The sequence below is a fragment of the Arachis hypogaea genome, chromosome 10 (genome assembly GCF_003086295.3).
Source record: "Arachis hypogaea cultivar Tifrunner chromosome 10, arahy.Tifrunner.gnm2.J5K5, whole genome shotgun sequence".
NCBI lineage: Eukaryota > Viridiplantae > Streptophyta > Magnoliopsida > Fabales > Fabaceae > Arachis > Arachis hypogaea.
This window is the reverse complement of record NC_092045.1, coordinates 96,900,417-96,917,329: the sequence shown is the minus strand read 5'-3', so window position 1 is coordinate 96,917,329 and position 16,913 is coordinate 96,900,417. Positions and strand designations below refer to the sequence as shown.

The 16,913-nt window shown below is 37.8% G+C and overlaps 1 protein-coding gene across 1 annotated transcript; it reads right to left on the bottom strand.

Annotated features, from left to right (window-relative positions):
* Positions 1–16,254: 16,254 nt before the first annotated feature.
* LOC140175713 (uncharacterized) lies at positions 16,255–16,698 on the bottom strand. Its single transcript, XM_072204254.1, has one exon. The coding sequence runs from the start codon at positions 16,696–16,698 to the stop codon at positions 16,255–16,257; it is 444 nt and encodes a 147-aa protein (XP_072060355.1).
* Positions 16,699–16,913: the final 215 nt, after the last annotated feature.

The following is a 16,913-nucleotide window of genomic DNA, read 5'->3' as shown; positions in this document are numbered from 1 at the left end:
GGATTTTGCAGTTTTATTTGCTCTAAAGTATTACTCGCGAGAAACTGCTCCATAATCCCAATGTTCCATTCCCCTCTTTCGTTCACATAATCCTGGACCTTGGCCAACTCTAACTCCTTAGGCACCTGAGTAACAGCTTCATTAAGAAGGCTTTTAAATTTAACAATTCAGAAATCCTTCCAAAATAAAGCTCTCTTTCTTTTCATTAACGCATGCATCATATAATTCTTCATCTCATTAACGCATGCATCATCATATTATTAATGCCTTATGCATTGCTTCATATATCTTCATTTTATTCACGCCAATTGCATTGCTTGCTTTATTTCATTATATGCTTCATATGATTCATTGCATACTTCACTTGATTCACGCATAATAAAATACGCATGCTTTCCCTTGATTCATGCTAATAAAATACGCATGCCTTCCTTTAACTTCATTAATTACTTCGTAAGGCTTCAATGCTTCACGTTAAACATGCATGCTTCTTTATTGGCGTCATGAACGCCTCGTCCATGCATGCTTCTTGAGTCACGCTTGCTTCAAGGCCACACTTTCAAAACCGTGGCCTAAGGCTCCACAATGTATCATAAACTTCAAAGCGTGTTCAAAACTTTCTCTTTATTTCTTTTGAGCTTGTTTTGTGCTTTTTGCTTCTTTTTCTATTATTTTTTATAAAATTCATCAACTTAAAGGGATCAAAGAAATACACAAAAAATTCAAAGAATTTTTGCAAGCTTCATCATCATCACGTTTGGTATTTTCTTTTCACTCTTCTTTATTGTTTTGTTTAAGGTTATGTATGTGTTTATAGAGTAAGTTTGGTGTACTATACCAAATTCCTATCCCACTAAATTTGGTGTTGTCACATTCATCATGCAAACACAATAACAACCTCATTATTTTACTTTATTTTGGCTTTTATTTTATTCTATTTTGATTTGGTTTCTTTTAATTGAATAAGCCTCTGTATTAATTAAATTCTTTCACTTGATAATCCTGTTTCCATCACCATTACTTTTTTTTTTCTTTGATACTTGAGGATAAGCAATCATTCTAAGTTTGGTGTTGGAAGCTATGCTCTACATAGCTAAAGGTGATGAAGAAGAACATGATAAAGAGAAAGGCAGTGAAAACTAAAGTTGTTTCCTTCCTTTTTAATTATATGTATGTGCTTTATTTTATTCTATCTTATATAATACATTTAAGATTTCTAATTGTCAAATACATATATTGTCCATCACAACTCACAATTAATTGTGCTTGCTCCTGAATATAAGCAATGAGTCATGCACTGAGAAAGAAACAAAAAGAAGAGGAACTGATTATAAAGAGCATAACAAATTGAGTTTGAGAAGGCAAACTAACTAAGAATGTTCAATACAATCTGAGCCACATTGCTTGAGGCTTTAGTCTAGAAGAATATTATGGAATCTTTACACTTGACAAAATTTTGGAGATGCAAGAATATAAGAAACAATAAGTAAGAAAAAGGGGTTGTAAAAGAAACCAATGGTTCTGAGTACCACTGATTAAGGAAATTGAAAGAAAAATAAGTTCAAAGAACATCCTAGTCAAGTACTTGTGGTGCTTATGTATTAAGCCAAAAGCTTGAAAACAAAGCATTTAGAATCATGGTTAAACTCAAGGTGCAAAACACCCTCGTAAAATGAGAAAGCCAAAAACTCTGAGCACCAATGGTGGGAAAGAATGAAAAGATAAAATAAGCTCAAAGAGCTCCCTAATTTATGTGCTTGTGGTGTTTTTGTGTCAAGCAAAACTTGAGACAAAACATTTAGAGTCATGGCTAGACTCAAGGTGCAAAGCACCCAATGAACTTAAATTGTGGAAAGAAAGTAAATAGGCCTGCTTCAAGGTAGTAATTCAAAAAAGGATTCTATAATCTAATCCGAACAAAAGCCTTGAAAGATTATGATTAATTGTGTTGAATAGTACATGAGTGAAATAGCTAACCAAACTCATTCACCCCTGTATTATAAGGTTAAGAAGTCTGATGCCTAAGCCATGATTCTTTGCTTGCTTGAGGACAAGCAAGATTTTATGTTTGGTATTGTGATACATCTGTATCTTTAGTGTTTTTCCTTCTTGATTTCAATTAATTTATTAAGAATTCCTGTTGAATGAACAATAAATTTAAGATTAGAATGAATATTACTTTGATTAGTTGAAATTCATTGATTACAGAAAGTTTTAGAAGAAAAATAGAAAAAAAAATAGAACAGAAAAGAGGATGGAGAGCAACAAACAGAAAACTCTCTATGGCAAGCAGAATACTCCCTGAGTTGAACAGAAGTTTTTCTGAAATCATAGAGAGAGAGAGACGTGCAACGTGAGAAGGATCACGTACCACGTTGGGGACAATTCACCTATCATGTGTATGCATGCAAGTTGTGCGTACGCATGACTATCACTTTTCATGTGGGATGCGGGAGATCTCATGTAGGAGGTAGAAGTCGTATGTATGTATGTGTGATATGTATACGCACGGCAAGAGGTTTTGGCAAGCATGCGTACGCACAAGTATATATTTTCACGTTGTACGTGGAATTCACCACGTATAATGCTATAGAGCAATTGGAGGCAACAATTGAAAGAAATTGGCTCACGTACAATGTAACCTTAGTTCACGTGGTACGTGAGTCCAACAGAGAGTAACTCAACCAAGAATTTTCTTCACATAGCATGCAAGAAAGCTCACGTGGTACGTGGGCTTAAGTACATCTCCCAGGACTTCAATCAAGGCCAATCTTTCTCCGAATTCTCAACTTTCTAGATGATCAATCAAAAGCTCATTGATGATGACATTAAATGAAGATTGTAAGCAATTGAAGAGGAGATCTTTTCGGAGGAAAACAATTATGAAAGAGATTTGATTTCACTTTAGTTTTGATTCTATTTTGAAGTTTTCAATTTGAAATTTAATTTCTAAGGTTAGTATATAAGGGAAGAGGGTTTTGACCTTCTCTCCTCTCCTTTAGCAGTTTTATTTTTCTTAAGAATTCTCTAAAGAACATGAGTTTCTAATTCTCATCGGTTAAGGTTAGGAGCTCTGTTGATTCCATGGATTAATGTTCTAGCTTTTTACGCTTTTGAGTAATGCATTGATTTCTTCTTAAGAAAATGTTTTTGTTCTTCATCTTAAAGAGTTTGAATGTTGGGAAATAATTCTTCTCTGATTTGAATTCTTTTAACTTCTTGAAAAAGTTGATTAATTGAATTGGGCTTAAAAATCGATTATCATAATTCTTAAGTTTTGAAGCTAGACTTAATAAGTGATATAAAATCAACTATGGGAGATTCTTATGAATTATGTGGCTTTATAAATCAGAGACGTGCATAATTCTTTTCTTGATTAAGTGACTAAGGGATTAGCATTTAATTAGGTTAAAGAGAAATTAAATCACCAAGAGATTGGGTTTGATTACTAATGATTTGCCATAAAAATATATTTGTATGATCAAGGTGGAAGGTGAAAAGTATTAATCTGGAAGTTTCAACATCTCTAAAATCTTAACTCTTTAATTCATATTATCTCTTAACACTCATTGTTTTCTTTTGTTTATTGCATCGTTTATGTTAAAGCCTTCCAAAACCCTAATTTAATTGTCTGACTAGATTAGTCGATTGACCATTTTTTGCTTGATTCATTAATTCTCGTGAGATCGACACTCCCTCACCGTGAGTTATTACTTGATACGACCCGATGCACTTGCCGATGTTTTGTGGTTTGTAAAATCCGCATCAACCTCCAGCCTCACATTTCCTGAAAAGATCATTGCAATCTTTTCCCTATTAACTTTCAGCCCTGACGCATCACAAAATTTACCCATAATTTTCATTATTGTTGTAATCTGTTCAGCGTTTTCCTCCGTAAAAACAAGGAGGTCATATGCAAATAGCAAGTGGGAGATAGCTAGTCCTCTTTTTTCTGCAATTATAGGTTTTCACTTTCCTTCTGTAACATGTTCTTCAATCAACTGTGATAACTTGTCCATAACGATAACAAACAGGTAGAAAAAATTGTGTCTCCTTGTCAGAGGTCCCTTGTGGGTACAAAATTTTTAGTCTTTTTCCCATTCCAGAGGAGGTTATAGGAAACTGATGTGACACACTCTATAGTGATTTCCACCAGTTTGTCTGGAAGGTTGAATTCATGTAGGCATGACTTTAAAAAAGACCACCAAATTCTATTGTAGGCTTTCTCAAAGTCGAACTTGATTGCCATGTACCCTTTTTTCCTTTTGCATTTTTTCATGATATGAGTTAATTCCTTCGCAATCAAAATATTATCTTGTATTTTTCTACCCGAAACAAAACTAGATTGCTGAGGAGCTATTCTTTCTATCAGTGCAGGTTTAATCCTTTCTCAAGATATGAATTTTTTGAGTGTTTTTGGGCTCTCTGGATGCCTCCTAATTTGTTGAAAAGTTTTCGCTTCTGTAGCCCTTCATATCCAAAAATATCTCTATTCCACTGTTTCAAATCATTCATGAGCATTACTAGGGCTTGGTTGAGGCGGGCTTCTCTATCCCATTTTTGGTTTACGAACTCCTCATACTCAGGGTGCATCTTTCACATAACCTCGAACCTAAAAGGTCTATTTCTACCTTTCTAATTTTGGGGTTCAATGATAACAAGAAGCGCGTGATGGTCCGAGTTAGTACGCGCAGCACATCCACTCTAGCTTCACCAAACCTTGTTCTCCAATTGGCATTAGTCACAGCTTTATCCAGCCGTTTAAACACCATATCTCTTCCTTCCCATAGAGGCCCTCTCCATGTAAATTTAGTACCTACATACCCTAAGTCAATTAAGGAACAAGCATTCATCCATTCTTTGAATCTTTGATACACTCTAACATCCATTCTGCCACCATCTTTTGTCTCCATTGGACAAGCAATTTTATTGAAGTCTCCCACCAACATCTACTCCTTGCTCACCCCATTAGCTAATCTTTTTAGTTTGGGCCATAATACTCTTTTATTAGCCTCTTGAGGGCTAGCTAGACAACAGTGAGGATCCAACTTCTCTTAGTAGAAAAAGTCATCTCTATATGAATAAACTGTGTGAGATTTTAAAACTATAATAAGAATATTTGGGTCTTTCCACAACACCCAAATCCTCGCACTGAACCCATTAGCCTCTTCAATGACACTATAATCAAAACCAAATCTATTAGTAGTTCTTCTAACTTGTTCACCACTGCATCTAGTCTCATATAATATGACTATATCAGATCGATAAATATGTATAAATTCATTGAGAGAGCGAGAACATGCCTGGCTCGCAGCACCTCTACAATTCCAAGAAAACACAATCATAATCAACAACTTAAGAAAAAAAATCCGAGATTTACTGCTTCAATTACATCTCATCCCCTTCAAGGGATATCTCCTCCCCCATGTCACTGCCCTCAGGGTCTCTAATATGACTAGCCTCATTCTTTAGCTCCTCCTCTTCCTTCATTCGTTTCTCATCCCTTTCCATTATCTTTGCCTCAAAGAGAAAGACTTTTTCCACCATAATTATTGACTCAATAGAGTGTGAATCAAGTGGGTCTGGTTCTCTTGGATACTCCATGTCCTCTTACATCATTACTGTTTCAGGGACAAAAATTGCTGCCACATGAGATTCTTGGGTCTCTATGCTGGTAGTATCATCTAAGTTTTTATTTTTCTGGTTGTTCTTTAAAATAAAATCCTGGTTAGGAGTTTGGATTTTCTTTTGGGTGGACTGGGTAGGGTTATCATTAGATTGGGATCTGGGCTGGTTTTTGTTTTGGGCATTTGGCTTAGGAGTTGGGTTGTATGGGCCTTATGAGGAATCATTATTATTGGCATGATTTTGGGAGCTTCTTGGTTTTCTATTTTTTGGGCTTGTTGGGTCACCGGGTGTTTCGTTTCTAGTGTGTGTCATGTTATTGGGGTTATAAGTTGTAGGCTGGTTAGGAACACAAGATGATTGGGACATAGTTAAAGGCCTCAAATAGCATGATTTATCGTTATTGAAGGAACATTCTCCTGTTGTAAATGATTAGCCTCTGATTCTTTAGGATTTTCCTTATTTAAAATTGCAAACCTGGAACCTAGCGTATTCTTCACCATTTCACAAAATGAACACCTCTGGATATGTTCTTGCTCAGCTACACCATCAACATTCATGTATTCTTCTACTCTTGGTGCAAAGGAGGTGTTCCCAGTGTAGCCTTTCATAGCTTCTTCTGTTGAGTTAAGAAATTAACTAAATTAATTAGAGATGACAAATATTATTTTTGGCAAAATAAATAATTAGTGTTGATTAATTAATTAATGAGTATAAGTTACTAATTATTTATTATTATGTTGCAGGCCTTAATTAAGTTGAGCAGCCCAAATAAAATGGAAAATAAAACAAGAGGTGGTAGGCTGAAAGCAAAATTGAGAGCCCAAGGAAAAGTAAAGAAAGAAGCCAAAGAAATCATAACGGGCCAAGCATATCACAAACTGATCCAAGCCCGAGTTGATTTTATTTCCCTCCAAACTTGATCTCACACCACAAGCAACGTTCTTCTCCTCTCTGACCATGTCAAATCACAAGCTTCAGAAAAGTAAGAAAGAGAAAGAGAGAGAGCTCCTTCCATAAGCTTTTCACCAAAGAAGAGAGAAAGAGAAAGATTAAGCTAGAAAGGCAGATATCAAATCACCCAGTTCAAACCAAATCAAGCTTAGGTTAAAGGTAACCCATTTCCTCTTGCATGCATCAAATCTTCATCTCTTCTTCCCAACACTCTGCTCTATCTGAAATGGGATACAAGCGAAAGAGGATTTCTGTTCTTCTCTGCTGTGTATCTACGGTCTTAAACAAGACTTGCGGACCAAGTTGGTTTTCAAGGGCTCAGATCAAGTTGACCATTGGAAGATTTTTATGGTTGCTGTTTTATGGCTTTCGGCCAAGATGAGGAAGTCAGAAGGAGAGTTTCTACTCTGATGATTAAGGAGAAAAAGTGAATCTGTGGGTTGGTGAAGCTCAAAGCTCAAGGTGTTGACCTTGGAAGAAGAACCAAGCAACATGCAAGGAAATAAAAGAAGCTTGATGTTCATTCAGAAAGCAAGGAGAGAAAACCAGAGAGTGAGAACAGTGTTCTGTTAAGAAGTTCCTCTACTTGGATAATACTTTCTTTCAAAGAAGCATTCGGCCAATACTGAAGAACTGCATCTGAGTTTGCGAATCTGGTTTTGCACATAGCAAAGAGGCTGCTGATGAAGTCAATCTCCTTCATGTTTTACTGATTGTAATGAACTTTTCTAAGTTTATCTTTCTGTAATTTCTTGAGAGAAAAGGCATTGTGAGAAAGTTCAAGTAAAAGCCATGAGTGAAAAAGGCTGAGTGATACACTTGAGAGAAAAGCCTAGAGTTATTTTCTGATTTCTTTAGGTTGGTTAAGTGTCTTGTATCTTGTACCTGTTTGGTATCCCTTTCTTAGTTGGGTTAACACTAAGAGTGAATAGTTAGGTGTTAGCATAGCCAATGTCAAGTTAGGTTAGAACTTGAGTGTGAAATTGGTGTATGTAATACTGTTAACTATAGTGAAATTCCTCCATAGTTGTGGAGGAGATTGGATGTAGGTTGCATAGCACAAGGCAACCGAACCAGGATACATGCTGGTGTTAGCTTTTCTCTTCTCTGCTGAGTTCTGTTTTCTGATATTCATGAGACAAAAATAAATTGTCTCATAAATTTTCGCTGCTGAGTTCAAACAGAACCTGAATTAAAAGTTTGTTTAAAAAGGGTAATAACTGCAATTCAAAGGAAGGCATAGATTCAACCCCCTTCTCTAAGCCTACCACAACTTTCATCTTCCTTCCTTACTTTTTTGGCAGACTTTATTGTCTTTTCTTCCGAAATCTGTCTAGGTGATTCGTGGCTCCTCGAATATTTTTCTCGGACAAACCCGCCCCTCATCGGTTGCTTGGACGTTGGTCAAGGTTAAAGAAGCAAAGATGTACGGAGAGAAAAATTCTTATGTTTCTTCTCTTCAATTTTATTACAAATACTATTTATCTTTATAATTTTATTAGTATCTAAAACCATAAGTATATAAGTCAAAAAATAAAGTGGTAAACTAAGCTTGCTTTTTATTTATGGCACAGTACGTAAGTGTGAGTTTGCCCAAAGATTAATGTGAGAACAAAAAGTATTTTAATCTTAAATTTGTGTAAATATTATCCTCCCTCCTAATGCAATGATTAACATAAAATCTTAATTATTGATATCTCAAAACGAAATCTAGGAGTTAATACTAAATAGAACCAAAAGCTATGTATTTAATTTGGTTGTGGGGAAATATTTGTACAAAGAGTATTTATTCATTTTAGTTCCCAAAATATTTTGGATCAGACACTTTAGTTTTCAACTAAATTAATTATTCAATTGATCCTTAACAATTAACTTCATTAATCATTTGGGTCCTATGCTCTGTCAACTCTAATAGAAGACAAATTGGTCTCTGACAATTCTAACGGGGGACAAAATGGTCCCTGTACTCTCTGTTCGGAAAGAACGTCGTTCTCCTCCAAATTTCATCGTATTTTGCATAAACCTAACATTTATACTCTCCTTCTTCACCTTCATAGTTTTCTTTTCCATATTCTCCTTCCTCTTCTTCATCTCCAAGATCAAGCCATGGTGTAACTGTCACGCGTGTCGCACCTATCTCAACATGTTATAGACCATACACTTTCCAAATCTCTGTAACTGGTACACCCACCTCCTCCGCACTTCACCCACCAGAAGCATCCACCTCTACATCCTCGATAACAGCATCACCTCCAATTCCGACAATGTCTACCACATCCTCAAAACGAAATTCCACAACTACCTTAAGGGCACACCTTTTTCAATTCTCCGACAAGCAATATAGATTGTTGGACATTAGGACATCATGAGAAGATTCTTCTTTGACATCATATGCAAATTCTCATTTAGAATGGATCTCGAATACTTCATTCCTTCTCTCCCAAAGTCCAAGCTGGTAGATAACTTTGACCTCACATCCAAGCTATCAGTACAACGAGCAATTTCGTCGTTGCCACTCATATGGAAACTAAAGCGATTATTGAACATTAGTTCGGACTAGAAGCTGAAGGAAGCGACCATAGTGGTGGACAATGTGGTCATGGAGATGATAGGGTAGAGGAGGAGTGAGATGGCGATGACAACGACGGGTCTTAACAAATTGGACTTGTTGTCTAGATTCATGAGATCCATTGAAGACGACAAGTACTTGAGAGACATAGTCATTAGTTTCCTGAGTATGAATTGATTAAGAACAAGTTGATGATTTTTCTTCTTGTGAATATTGAAGTTGTAATGTGTGATTGTGTAGCTTAAAGTTGTAGTGTTAGACTATTAAGGTTATGCAAGATACGATGAAAATTAGGGGAGAACGACGTCATTTTCGAACAGAGGGGGCATGAACCATTTTGTCCTTCATTAGAGTTGTCAAGGACTATTTTGTTCCTTGTTAGAGTTGATAGAGCAAAGGACCCAAATGACTGACGGAATTAATTGTTAGGAATCAATTGAGTAATTAATTTTAGTTGAGAATTAAAGTGTCTTATCCAAAATTTTTTAATTGGAGACCAAAATGAATAAATACTCTTATATAAATCTACCGTTGTATTATATTTACCCAGATCTGAGTTAAAGTGTATTACTATAAACCTTGTTTTTTAATATAAAAAATTTAGGGTAACGTATTTTTTATTCCTAGTATTTATGATTTTTTTTAAAAATATTTTTAATATTTTAATTTATTCAATTTTATTTTTAATATTTTTTATTTGTGTCAAAATTCTTTTTGAATATTTTTAATTTTATCCATAATATTTTAGATAGAATTAACGTTTATAGATAATTTTGATATAAATTAAAAATATTTAAAAAATAAGTGAAATTAAATATTAAAAATATTTTAATAAAAATTACAAATATTGAAATAAAATATTTTATCTAAATTCTTATTTTGTTTTCTTGTTACAATTTTGATAAATGGTATGGAAAATGAACACGCAGTTAAACGTTATCTTCCGCAAGAGGAATACATCATCTGAACAGATATAATGGAGACTAAGTCAAAAGATTATTAAAAATTTAAAATTCTTTTCACTTTTTAAAATTTTTTTATTATTAATATTGTTGTTTTGGTTTTGTATTTCTGACTAAGTCAAAAGATTCCTAAGAAGCACACAAAGATAGATAAGAGTAGTGTTTTACTGTTTAGGAAAATAAAATAGACCATTTCTTTGCAGCAATTTGACGCCGAAGCAGTTCGATTATGCTTGCAAGTTGATGTGTACGTAATTAATATTATATAATCAATTAAGTAGTAGAGTTTGCTGTAATATATATTATCCTCTCGTTGTGAACAACGTTTGAGTGGGAACGTTTTTGTTAACTTTCCACTCTTCCGTGTTATTTATATTAGAAGAGAATTCACCATTAATTAAAAGGCTTAAACAGAAAGTCAACACGACACTCCCATATTTGACCATTGAATTTGTTGACTTTCAGAGGGTTTGGATTACTTGAGACAGAATCATGCAGGGAATTAAACTTTGGAAAATATGAGGTAATAGTCTTTAAAAGAAGAGATATTTTTTAAATTTAATTTTATAAAATTTTATTAATTAAATTAATTTTTTAAAGATTATAAATTTAATAATTTTTATCTTTCAGTCACTTAATTAATAATTTTTATTAACGATTAATGATATAGAACATTAACTCACATCATACATAATACTTAAAATATTTAATTAGACACTAAATAAATATATTTTTAAAAATTTATCAATTTAGAGTTGTTAGGTTATATTAGGATTATAGTTTATATAATTGAAAAAATAGACTATATTAATAGATTTTCATAAATATATTTGTTGAACGTTTAATTAGATATATTAAGTATTATATAGGGCTAAGTATACTATTTTCGTCCCTAATGTCTGGGGTAAAAATTAAATTCGTCCCCAACCTTTCTTTGTTATTAAAATCATCATTAACGTTACAAAATATTATAAAATCATCCTTTTGTTGTTCATAAACAAAATTTTTTGGACAATTTTACCCTTTAAATAAAAATAAAAAGTATTAAAAAAATCATCCACCCCACCCCACCCCTTATCACTACCTAAAACAGAAAACAAAAAAAAAGAAAGCAAAAGACAAACGAAAGAAGAGAGAAACAGAAGAGAAGAAGAAAGAAAAGGAAAGGAAGAAGAGGGAGGTGACGGCGGAGAAGAGTGCGGCCGCCGCCGTCGCTGTCGCCATTGCGTCGTGACTAGAGAGAGAGACAAAATGAGGAGATGAGAGAGAGAACGAGAGAAGAGAGGAACAGAAGGAGAAGAAAGGAAAGGAAGAAGGAGGAGGTGACGGCAGGAAAGAGTGATAGCGGAGAGCTGCTCTGTCGGGGTCGGGCTCCAGCACCGTCGTCGAGTTTTTGGGGGTGAGGGGCTCTGCTCTTCCTCCTCGCTCGATCTGTCCTATCCTCAGCCACAGCTGTGACGGTGACGGCGGCGGCAGTAGCTTTCGTGTCGTCGCTTCTTCTTCCTCTTTCCTTCAACCGCGACGGCGACGGGCGGCAGCAACACCACCCCTCTTCTCTGAGTTTCCTTCTTCTCTCTTTTTTCTCTCTTCTGTCTTCTCTCTTTTATGCGTTCTCTCTCTTGAGTTTGAAGGATTGAAATTTGAAATTTTCTTTCTTGAATTTTGAAGGATTATTGTTATTATTGATGAATTTTTAAATATGAGAATATTGTTGTTGTTGATAATTTTGTTTGATTTTCCCTTTGTACTCATCAACATTATTATTATTTGTTTGTTCATCAACATTATTATTTCTCCATTACTGTCTTGGATCTAATTACTGTCTTGGATCTAAGACTTGCAATTCTTTCTCTCAAGTTGGATCTGTATTTAATTGTTTATTTTATTACAAATTGGTTGATGAATATATAATGAATTTTTAGCTTAATGATTATATGATATTGATTTGTCAATTTTTTTAGCTTAATTTTTAGTTTAATTAAATTGTTGCTGCCAAATTTTTTTCTCTTTTTTTACTTTAAAATTGAGTTGTTGTTGTTATTGTTGGTGTTGTGATGAGTTTAGGGTTAATAGATGGATGAAGAATGGTGTGGTGGTGGTAGTAGTGATGACTGATGATGCAAGAGATATTGGTGATAACAGGGGAGGATTTTTTTTATTTTTGTTTAAAGACAAAATTGTCTGAAAAATTTTATTTATGGACAAAATGACGATTTTATAATGTTTTGTAATGTTGGGGATGATTTTAATAATGTTAAAAGGTCGGGGACGAATTTAATTTTCACCTTAGACCTTAAAAACAAAAATATTATTTAACCCCATTATATATATATATATATATATATATAATCAATTAATGTTTTATATTACTAATTATTAACGAAAACTATTAATTAAGTGACTAAAGAATAAAAATAATTAATTTATAATATTTAAAAAACTAATTTTATTGATAAAATATTTTAAAAATAAATTTAAAAAATGAGTAATTTTTAGAAATTAATTTGGCTAAAAATATATATAATTAAGCAGGAGAGTAGGTGAACAGCCCTCCATTGCATTGAACAGCTTGTGACTGCTCAAATACTCTTCCTCGTAAGGATTGTCCCCATTATTGAAGAATAATGATGTTGAAGACTTCATGAGAATATTGAAGCTCTTTAAGCTCTTCAGGAGTTTTAGGTTGTATGTTCCTGCTAATTATAAATATCATAGGACATTGGAATGTGTACAAGATGTCTCTGGTACGGGTTGAAAGATGGATCGGGAACTCGCAGGTCGAGGCGGATGCCAGATTATTTGACTGGAACAGTGGGGGAAGGGTACCTGCAAAGACACTCCGACGCTCAAGTCAGAATGGATCTAAGAGGTGGAAGATGTGAGGAAATGGATGAATACCTGGAGGGACCTGGGTCCTCTATTTATAGGTGATGGTGAATATCTTATCTTATCTTATTTGGCTAAGATAAGGGAGACGTTTGAATTCGAAAGTTGGTTAGGGCCGGTTTTTGGGCCTTTCGGAGTTGGACCCGGGGAGCCGAGTAGGGAGCAGTCCCGGGTTTAGGATCCGTGGGCCGGATCCGTAACAGTTGCCCCCGCAGCGGGAGAGCGAGCAAGGTCGGTCTGTCGCTGGGAGATGCTGTTTTTATAGTGGGCCTAGGACCTTTGGTTTTTCTCGGGTAGCCGCTTGGTTCTTCCGAGATGAGGTCGGTATCTCGGTTTCGTGTTGCGGAAGGTTCGTCTGACCGCTTAGGTCTGACGTGACTCTTCCGTGTCTGCTCCGCCCATTGCGTTCTTCGAGGCGTGATTTATTAGTTACTTTTTTAAAGGGGGCATTTATTGCGAGGGGGTGTTTCCCTCTTTCGTCCTTGTGTTTGCGTTGCTTTCCAGGGGTATTTGTGTTATTTTTATTTTTCAAAACCGTTTCGGTTTTCCTCCTTCAGTTCCCTCGTTCATTTCTCTATTGCTTTCTTCTCCAAAAGAGCATTTTCTACTTTCCTTTCGCACTCTGTGTTTTCTGTTGATCTTCTGCCGTGGCATTTTTCCTTGGGTTTATTTCCTCCGAATTAGCAGGTTAGTATTCCTCTGTCTCTTTTTGCTTCTTCTGCTTTGTCTTCCGCTGCATTTTGTTTTGTTTTTGCTAAGTGTAGTTTTAGAGTAGTTTTATGGTGTTTGTATGGTGGTAGATAGTTCTGTTGGGTTCCATAAGGGGGGCGAGTGCCTCCGTATAATTAGTGGTGTACGGTGGTGGTGTTTGTTTTTGGTTTCATCTGCCGTTTTCTGCCGTGAGGTTTGGCTGACGGTGGTGCTCGTCGATATTTTAGGTATGGCTCGCCGAAGGACGGAGGGTGTGAGGGCTCCGGTGGCCCCGGCGGGGGGTGTCCCTGGTCTTTTTTCTTGGGTCACTAGTGATGTCTGGGGGACGCCGTCGCGGATAACGGAGGCGGACCTCCAACGGCTCCGCGATGAAGGGGCTGTTTGTGGGGGGTGGCGATGCTGAACGCCACTATGAGCTTTCCCTTCCTGGGGTTGACGAGAGAGTTTGCTATACCAATCTCGACTCCCTGACTGTGCCGGATTGGATGCGATGTTTACCCGACTCGGTGTTCGGCTTCCCTTTTCTCCATTTGTTCAGCAGTTATTGAATCGGTGCTCCGTGGCGCCGTCCCAGCTACATCCAAACAGCTGGGCGGCGATACGGTCTTTCAAACTTGTTTGTGATTTTTTAGAGCTTCCTGCCTCAGTAAACGTTTTCCTTTTCCTCTTCCTGTGTACTCTTCCGACTAAGGAGGGAAAGCACAAGAAGGGGTATGTATCTTTCAGAGCTCAGCCTCATCGTCGGGTTTTCGGCTTGTATAAAGATTCTTTTCACGATTTTAAGAGTGGGTATTTTAAGGTTCGTCCCGCGAGGGGGCATCATCCTTTTTGGTTGACATTGGAGGGTGAGCGGCGGTTCCCCACCTATTGGAACTTTAAGGCGGGGCCGTCGGTATTTACTCGGGTTTCCCAAGAGTTTCTTACTTCGGAGGAACGGGATATCACCCTTGTCCTGTGGCAGTTATTTGGGGAGCACCCTCTAAATCCTCGGGATGTCATGGGAGATCCGATTGCTTGTCGGTCGTATGTTGGTGTGTGTCTGTCCTCTTTTTTGGTTTCTGTGTTTTGTTTTTCCCGTTTTTCTAACTTGGGGTTTTTGTTTTTCTTTCAGTTGAGATGGCTGGTGGTTTGACTTCTTTAGCACGGCTGAAGGCAACGTTGGGCCGGGAGGAGGGGTCGTCGTCTCCGGCTACTCCTGTTTCAAATCCGGCCGTGGAATCTCAGGCCGTTTCTCAGGAGGTAGTTTCCTCGGGAGCGCGTACCGGTGCTCAAGCTTCTCCCGGTCCTGCGAACTCGCCTGAAGTCGTCGTGGTGACGGCTGCGAGGCTTCTCGGAAGAGGAGGAGACCTGAGGAGCCAAGCAGCGAGACTTTTGAAGAGGAGGGTTTGGTGCCCAGTGTGATGGACCGACGTTTCGATGCCCCAGGGTTTATTGATCAACACCTGATGCCTGGAACGGAGTCATTTTTTGATGGCTGTGACGTTTCGTTCCAGGCTAAGTCGGTGTATCGTGCCCTTCTCCGATCTGCCGTTGTTGTTCGAAAAGCCGAGCCCGTGATGGCTCAGGTTGGCTTGTTGGATAAGAAGCTCCGTCACTCCCAGGCTGAGGTGGCTAAGCTGAAGGAGGAGCTTGAGGCTGCCGGGGTTGCAAGGGAGAAAGCGGTGAAGTCTTCTGAGGAAGCCGGGGCGGAGATTCTCCGACTTTTCGAGGTTGAGACTTCACTTCTTTCTCAGTTGGCGGAGGAGCGGCAACGGGCTTCCGATGCGGGTTCTCAGGCGGCTATGCTTCTCAGTGACTTGGAGACTGGCTATGCTTCTCAGTGACTTGGAGACTTTGACGGCCGAGGTCGCTGCCTTGAAGAGGGAGAAGACGGAGTTGCTAGCTGATGCAAAGGATGCAATTGCGGCTACCGAAGAGACGATGAGGGCTCAGGTTTTAGTGCTGGCTCCTGGTGTGGATGTGTCCGTGATGGGGGACTTCAAGACTGTTCGTGATGGCCAGATCGTCGACCTCGAGTAGCTTCTATCTTTATCTCTTTGGATTTTTCTTTAAACTGTGTTTTGAATATTTTTGGATGGCCAAGGGCCGTGTACTTTGGGATTTCGGAACACCGTACTTTCGTTTTAATAGTATTTATTGGCCGTCCGGGCCTTTTTGTATGTTCCGTTGTTATATTGTCTTTGGGCCGTCCGAGCCTATCGTATATTCTGTTTTAGGCTATTCCGTGTGTATTTTATTTGTTCCCTCGGACCGTCATTTGGTCGGGTTTTTTCGTGGATATCCGCGTGCTTGGGCCTGGGGGGTGATCAGTCCCCCAGTTGTGGCCGTGTTTTTGTTCCGTATTTGGGACACTTAGGAAAATAGAAATAGCTGTTAATGGAATTTTTTATTGATGGTTGGGCCTCGTTAAAACCCTCGGTTAATCGGCGGGAAAGAGTACCCGAGATTAAAACCTTAGGAATCATAAACTGGGAGGAGAAGTACTAAAAACATAAATAAAGGACAAAAATAAAAATGAAGATAAAGGGGCGACCTATTTAGGTCGGTCTAGGCGTAGTATCGTCGCAAGTTGGCGGCGTTCCATGTCCTCGGGACTTCGTCGCCGTTGAGTTGTTCGAGTTTGTACGCTCCTTTTTCGATTACAGCCTTGATTCTGTATGGTCCTTCCCAGTTGGGGGTGAGCTTCCCTTCTCCTGGGGTCGAGGGACCGATATCATTTTGTCGTAGGACGAGGTCGTCGGCCGCGAATTCTCGTCGGACGACGCCGTGATTATATCTTAAGCTGATTCTTTGTTTGAGTGCTAGCTCTTTGATGTGAGCTATGCTTCTTTCTTCGTTAATAAGGTCTCGTTCTGCTTCTTCGTCGTTTCCTCCGACCGTTTTCCTGGGGCTTGGGTCTCCGATTTCTACTGGGATGACTGCTTCTACGCCGTATGTTAATCGGAAGGGTGTTTCCCCGTGGTCGTTTGAGGTGTTGTTTGGTATGACCATAGAACCGATCCTAATTCATCTGCCCACAGTCCTTTGACTTCGTCGAGCCAGTTTTTGAGTCCTTTGACGATTATTTTGTTTGCGGATTCCACCTGTCCGTTCGTTTGGGGTTTTGACGAATGAATTTTTGATGGTTTAGAATTCACAAATGAATTCTCGTTGCAAGTATAGTTTCTAAACCAATCATTAATCCTTTCATACAAAAAGTTGTTTGT

Coding starts and splice junctions, on each gene's coding strand:
- LOC140175713 (XM_072204254.1), bottom strand. CDS start 16,698: ATGGTCATACCAAACAACACCTCAAACGACCACGGGGAAACACCCTTC.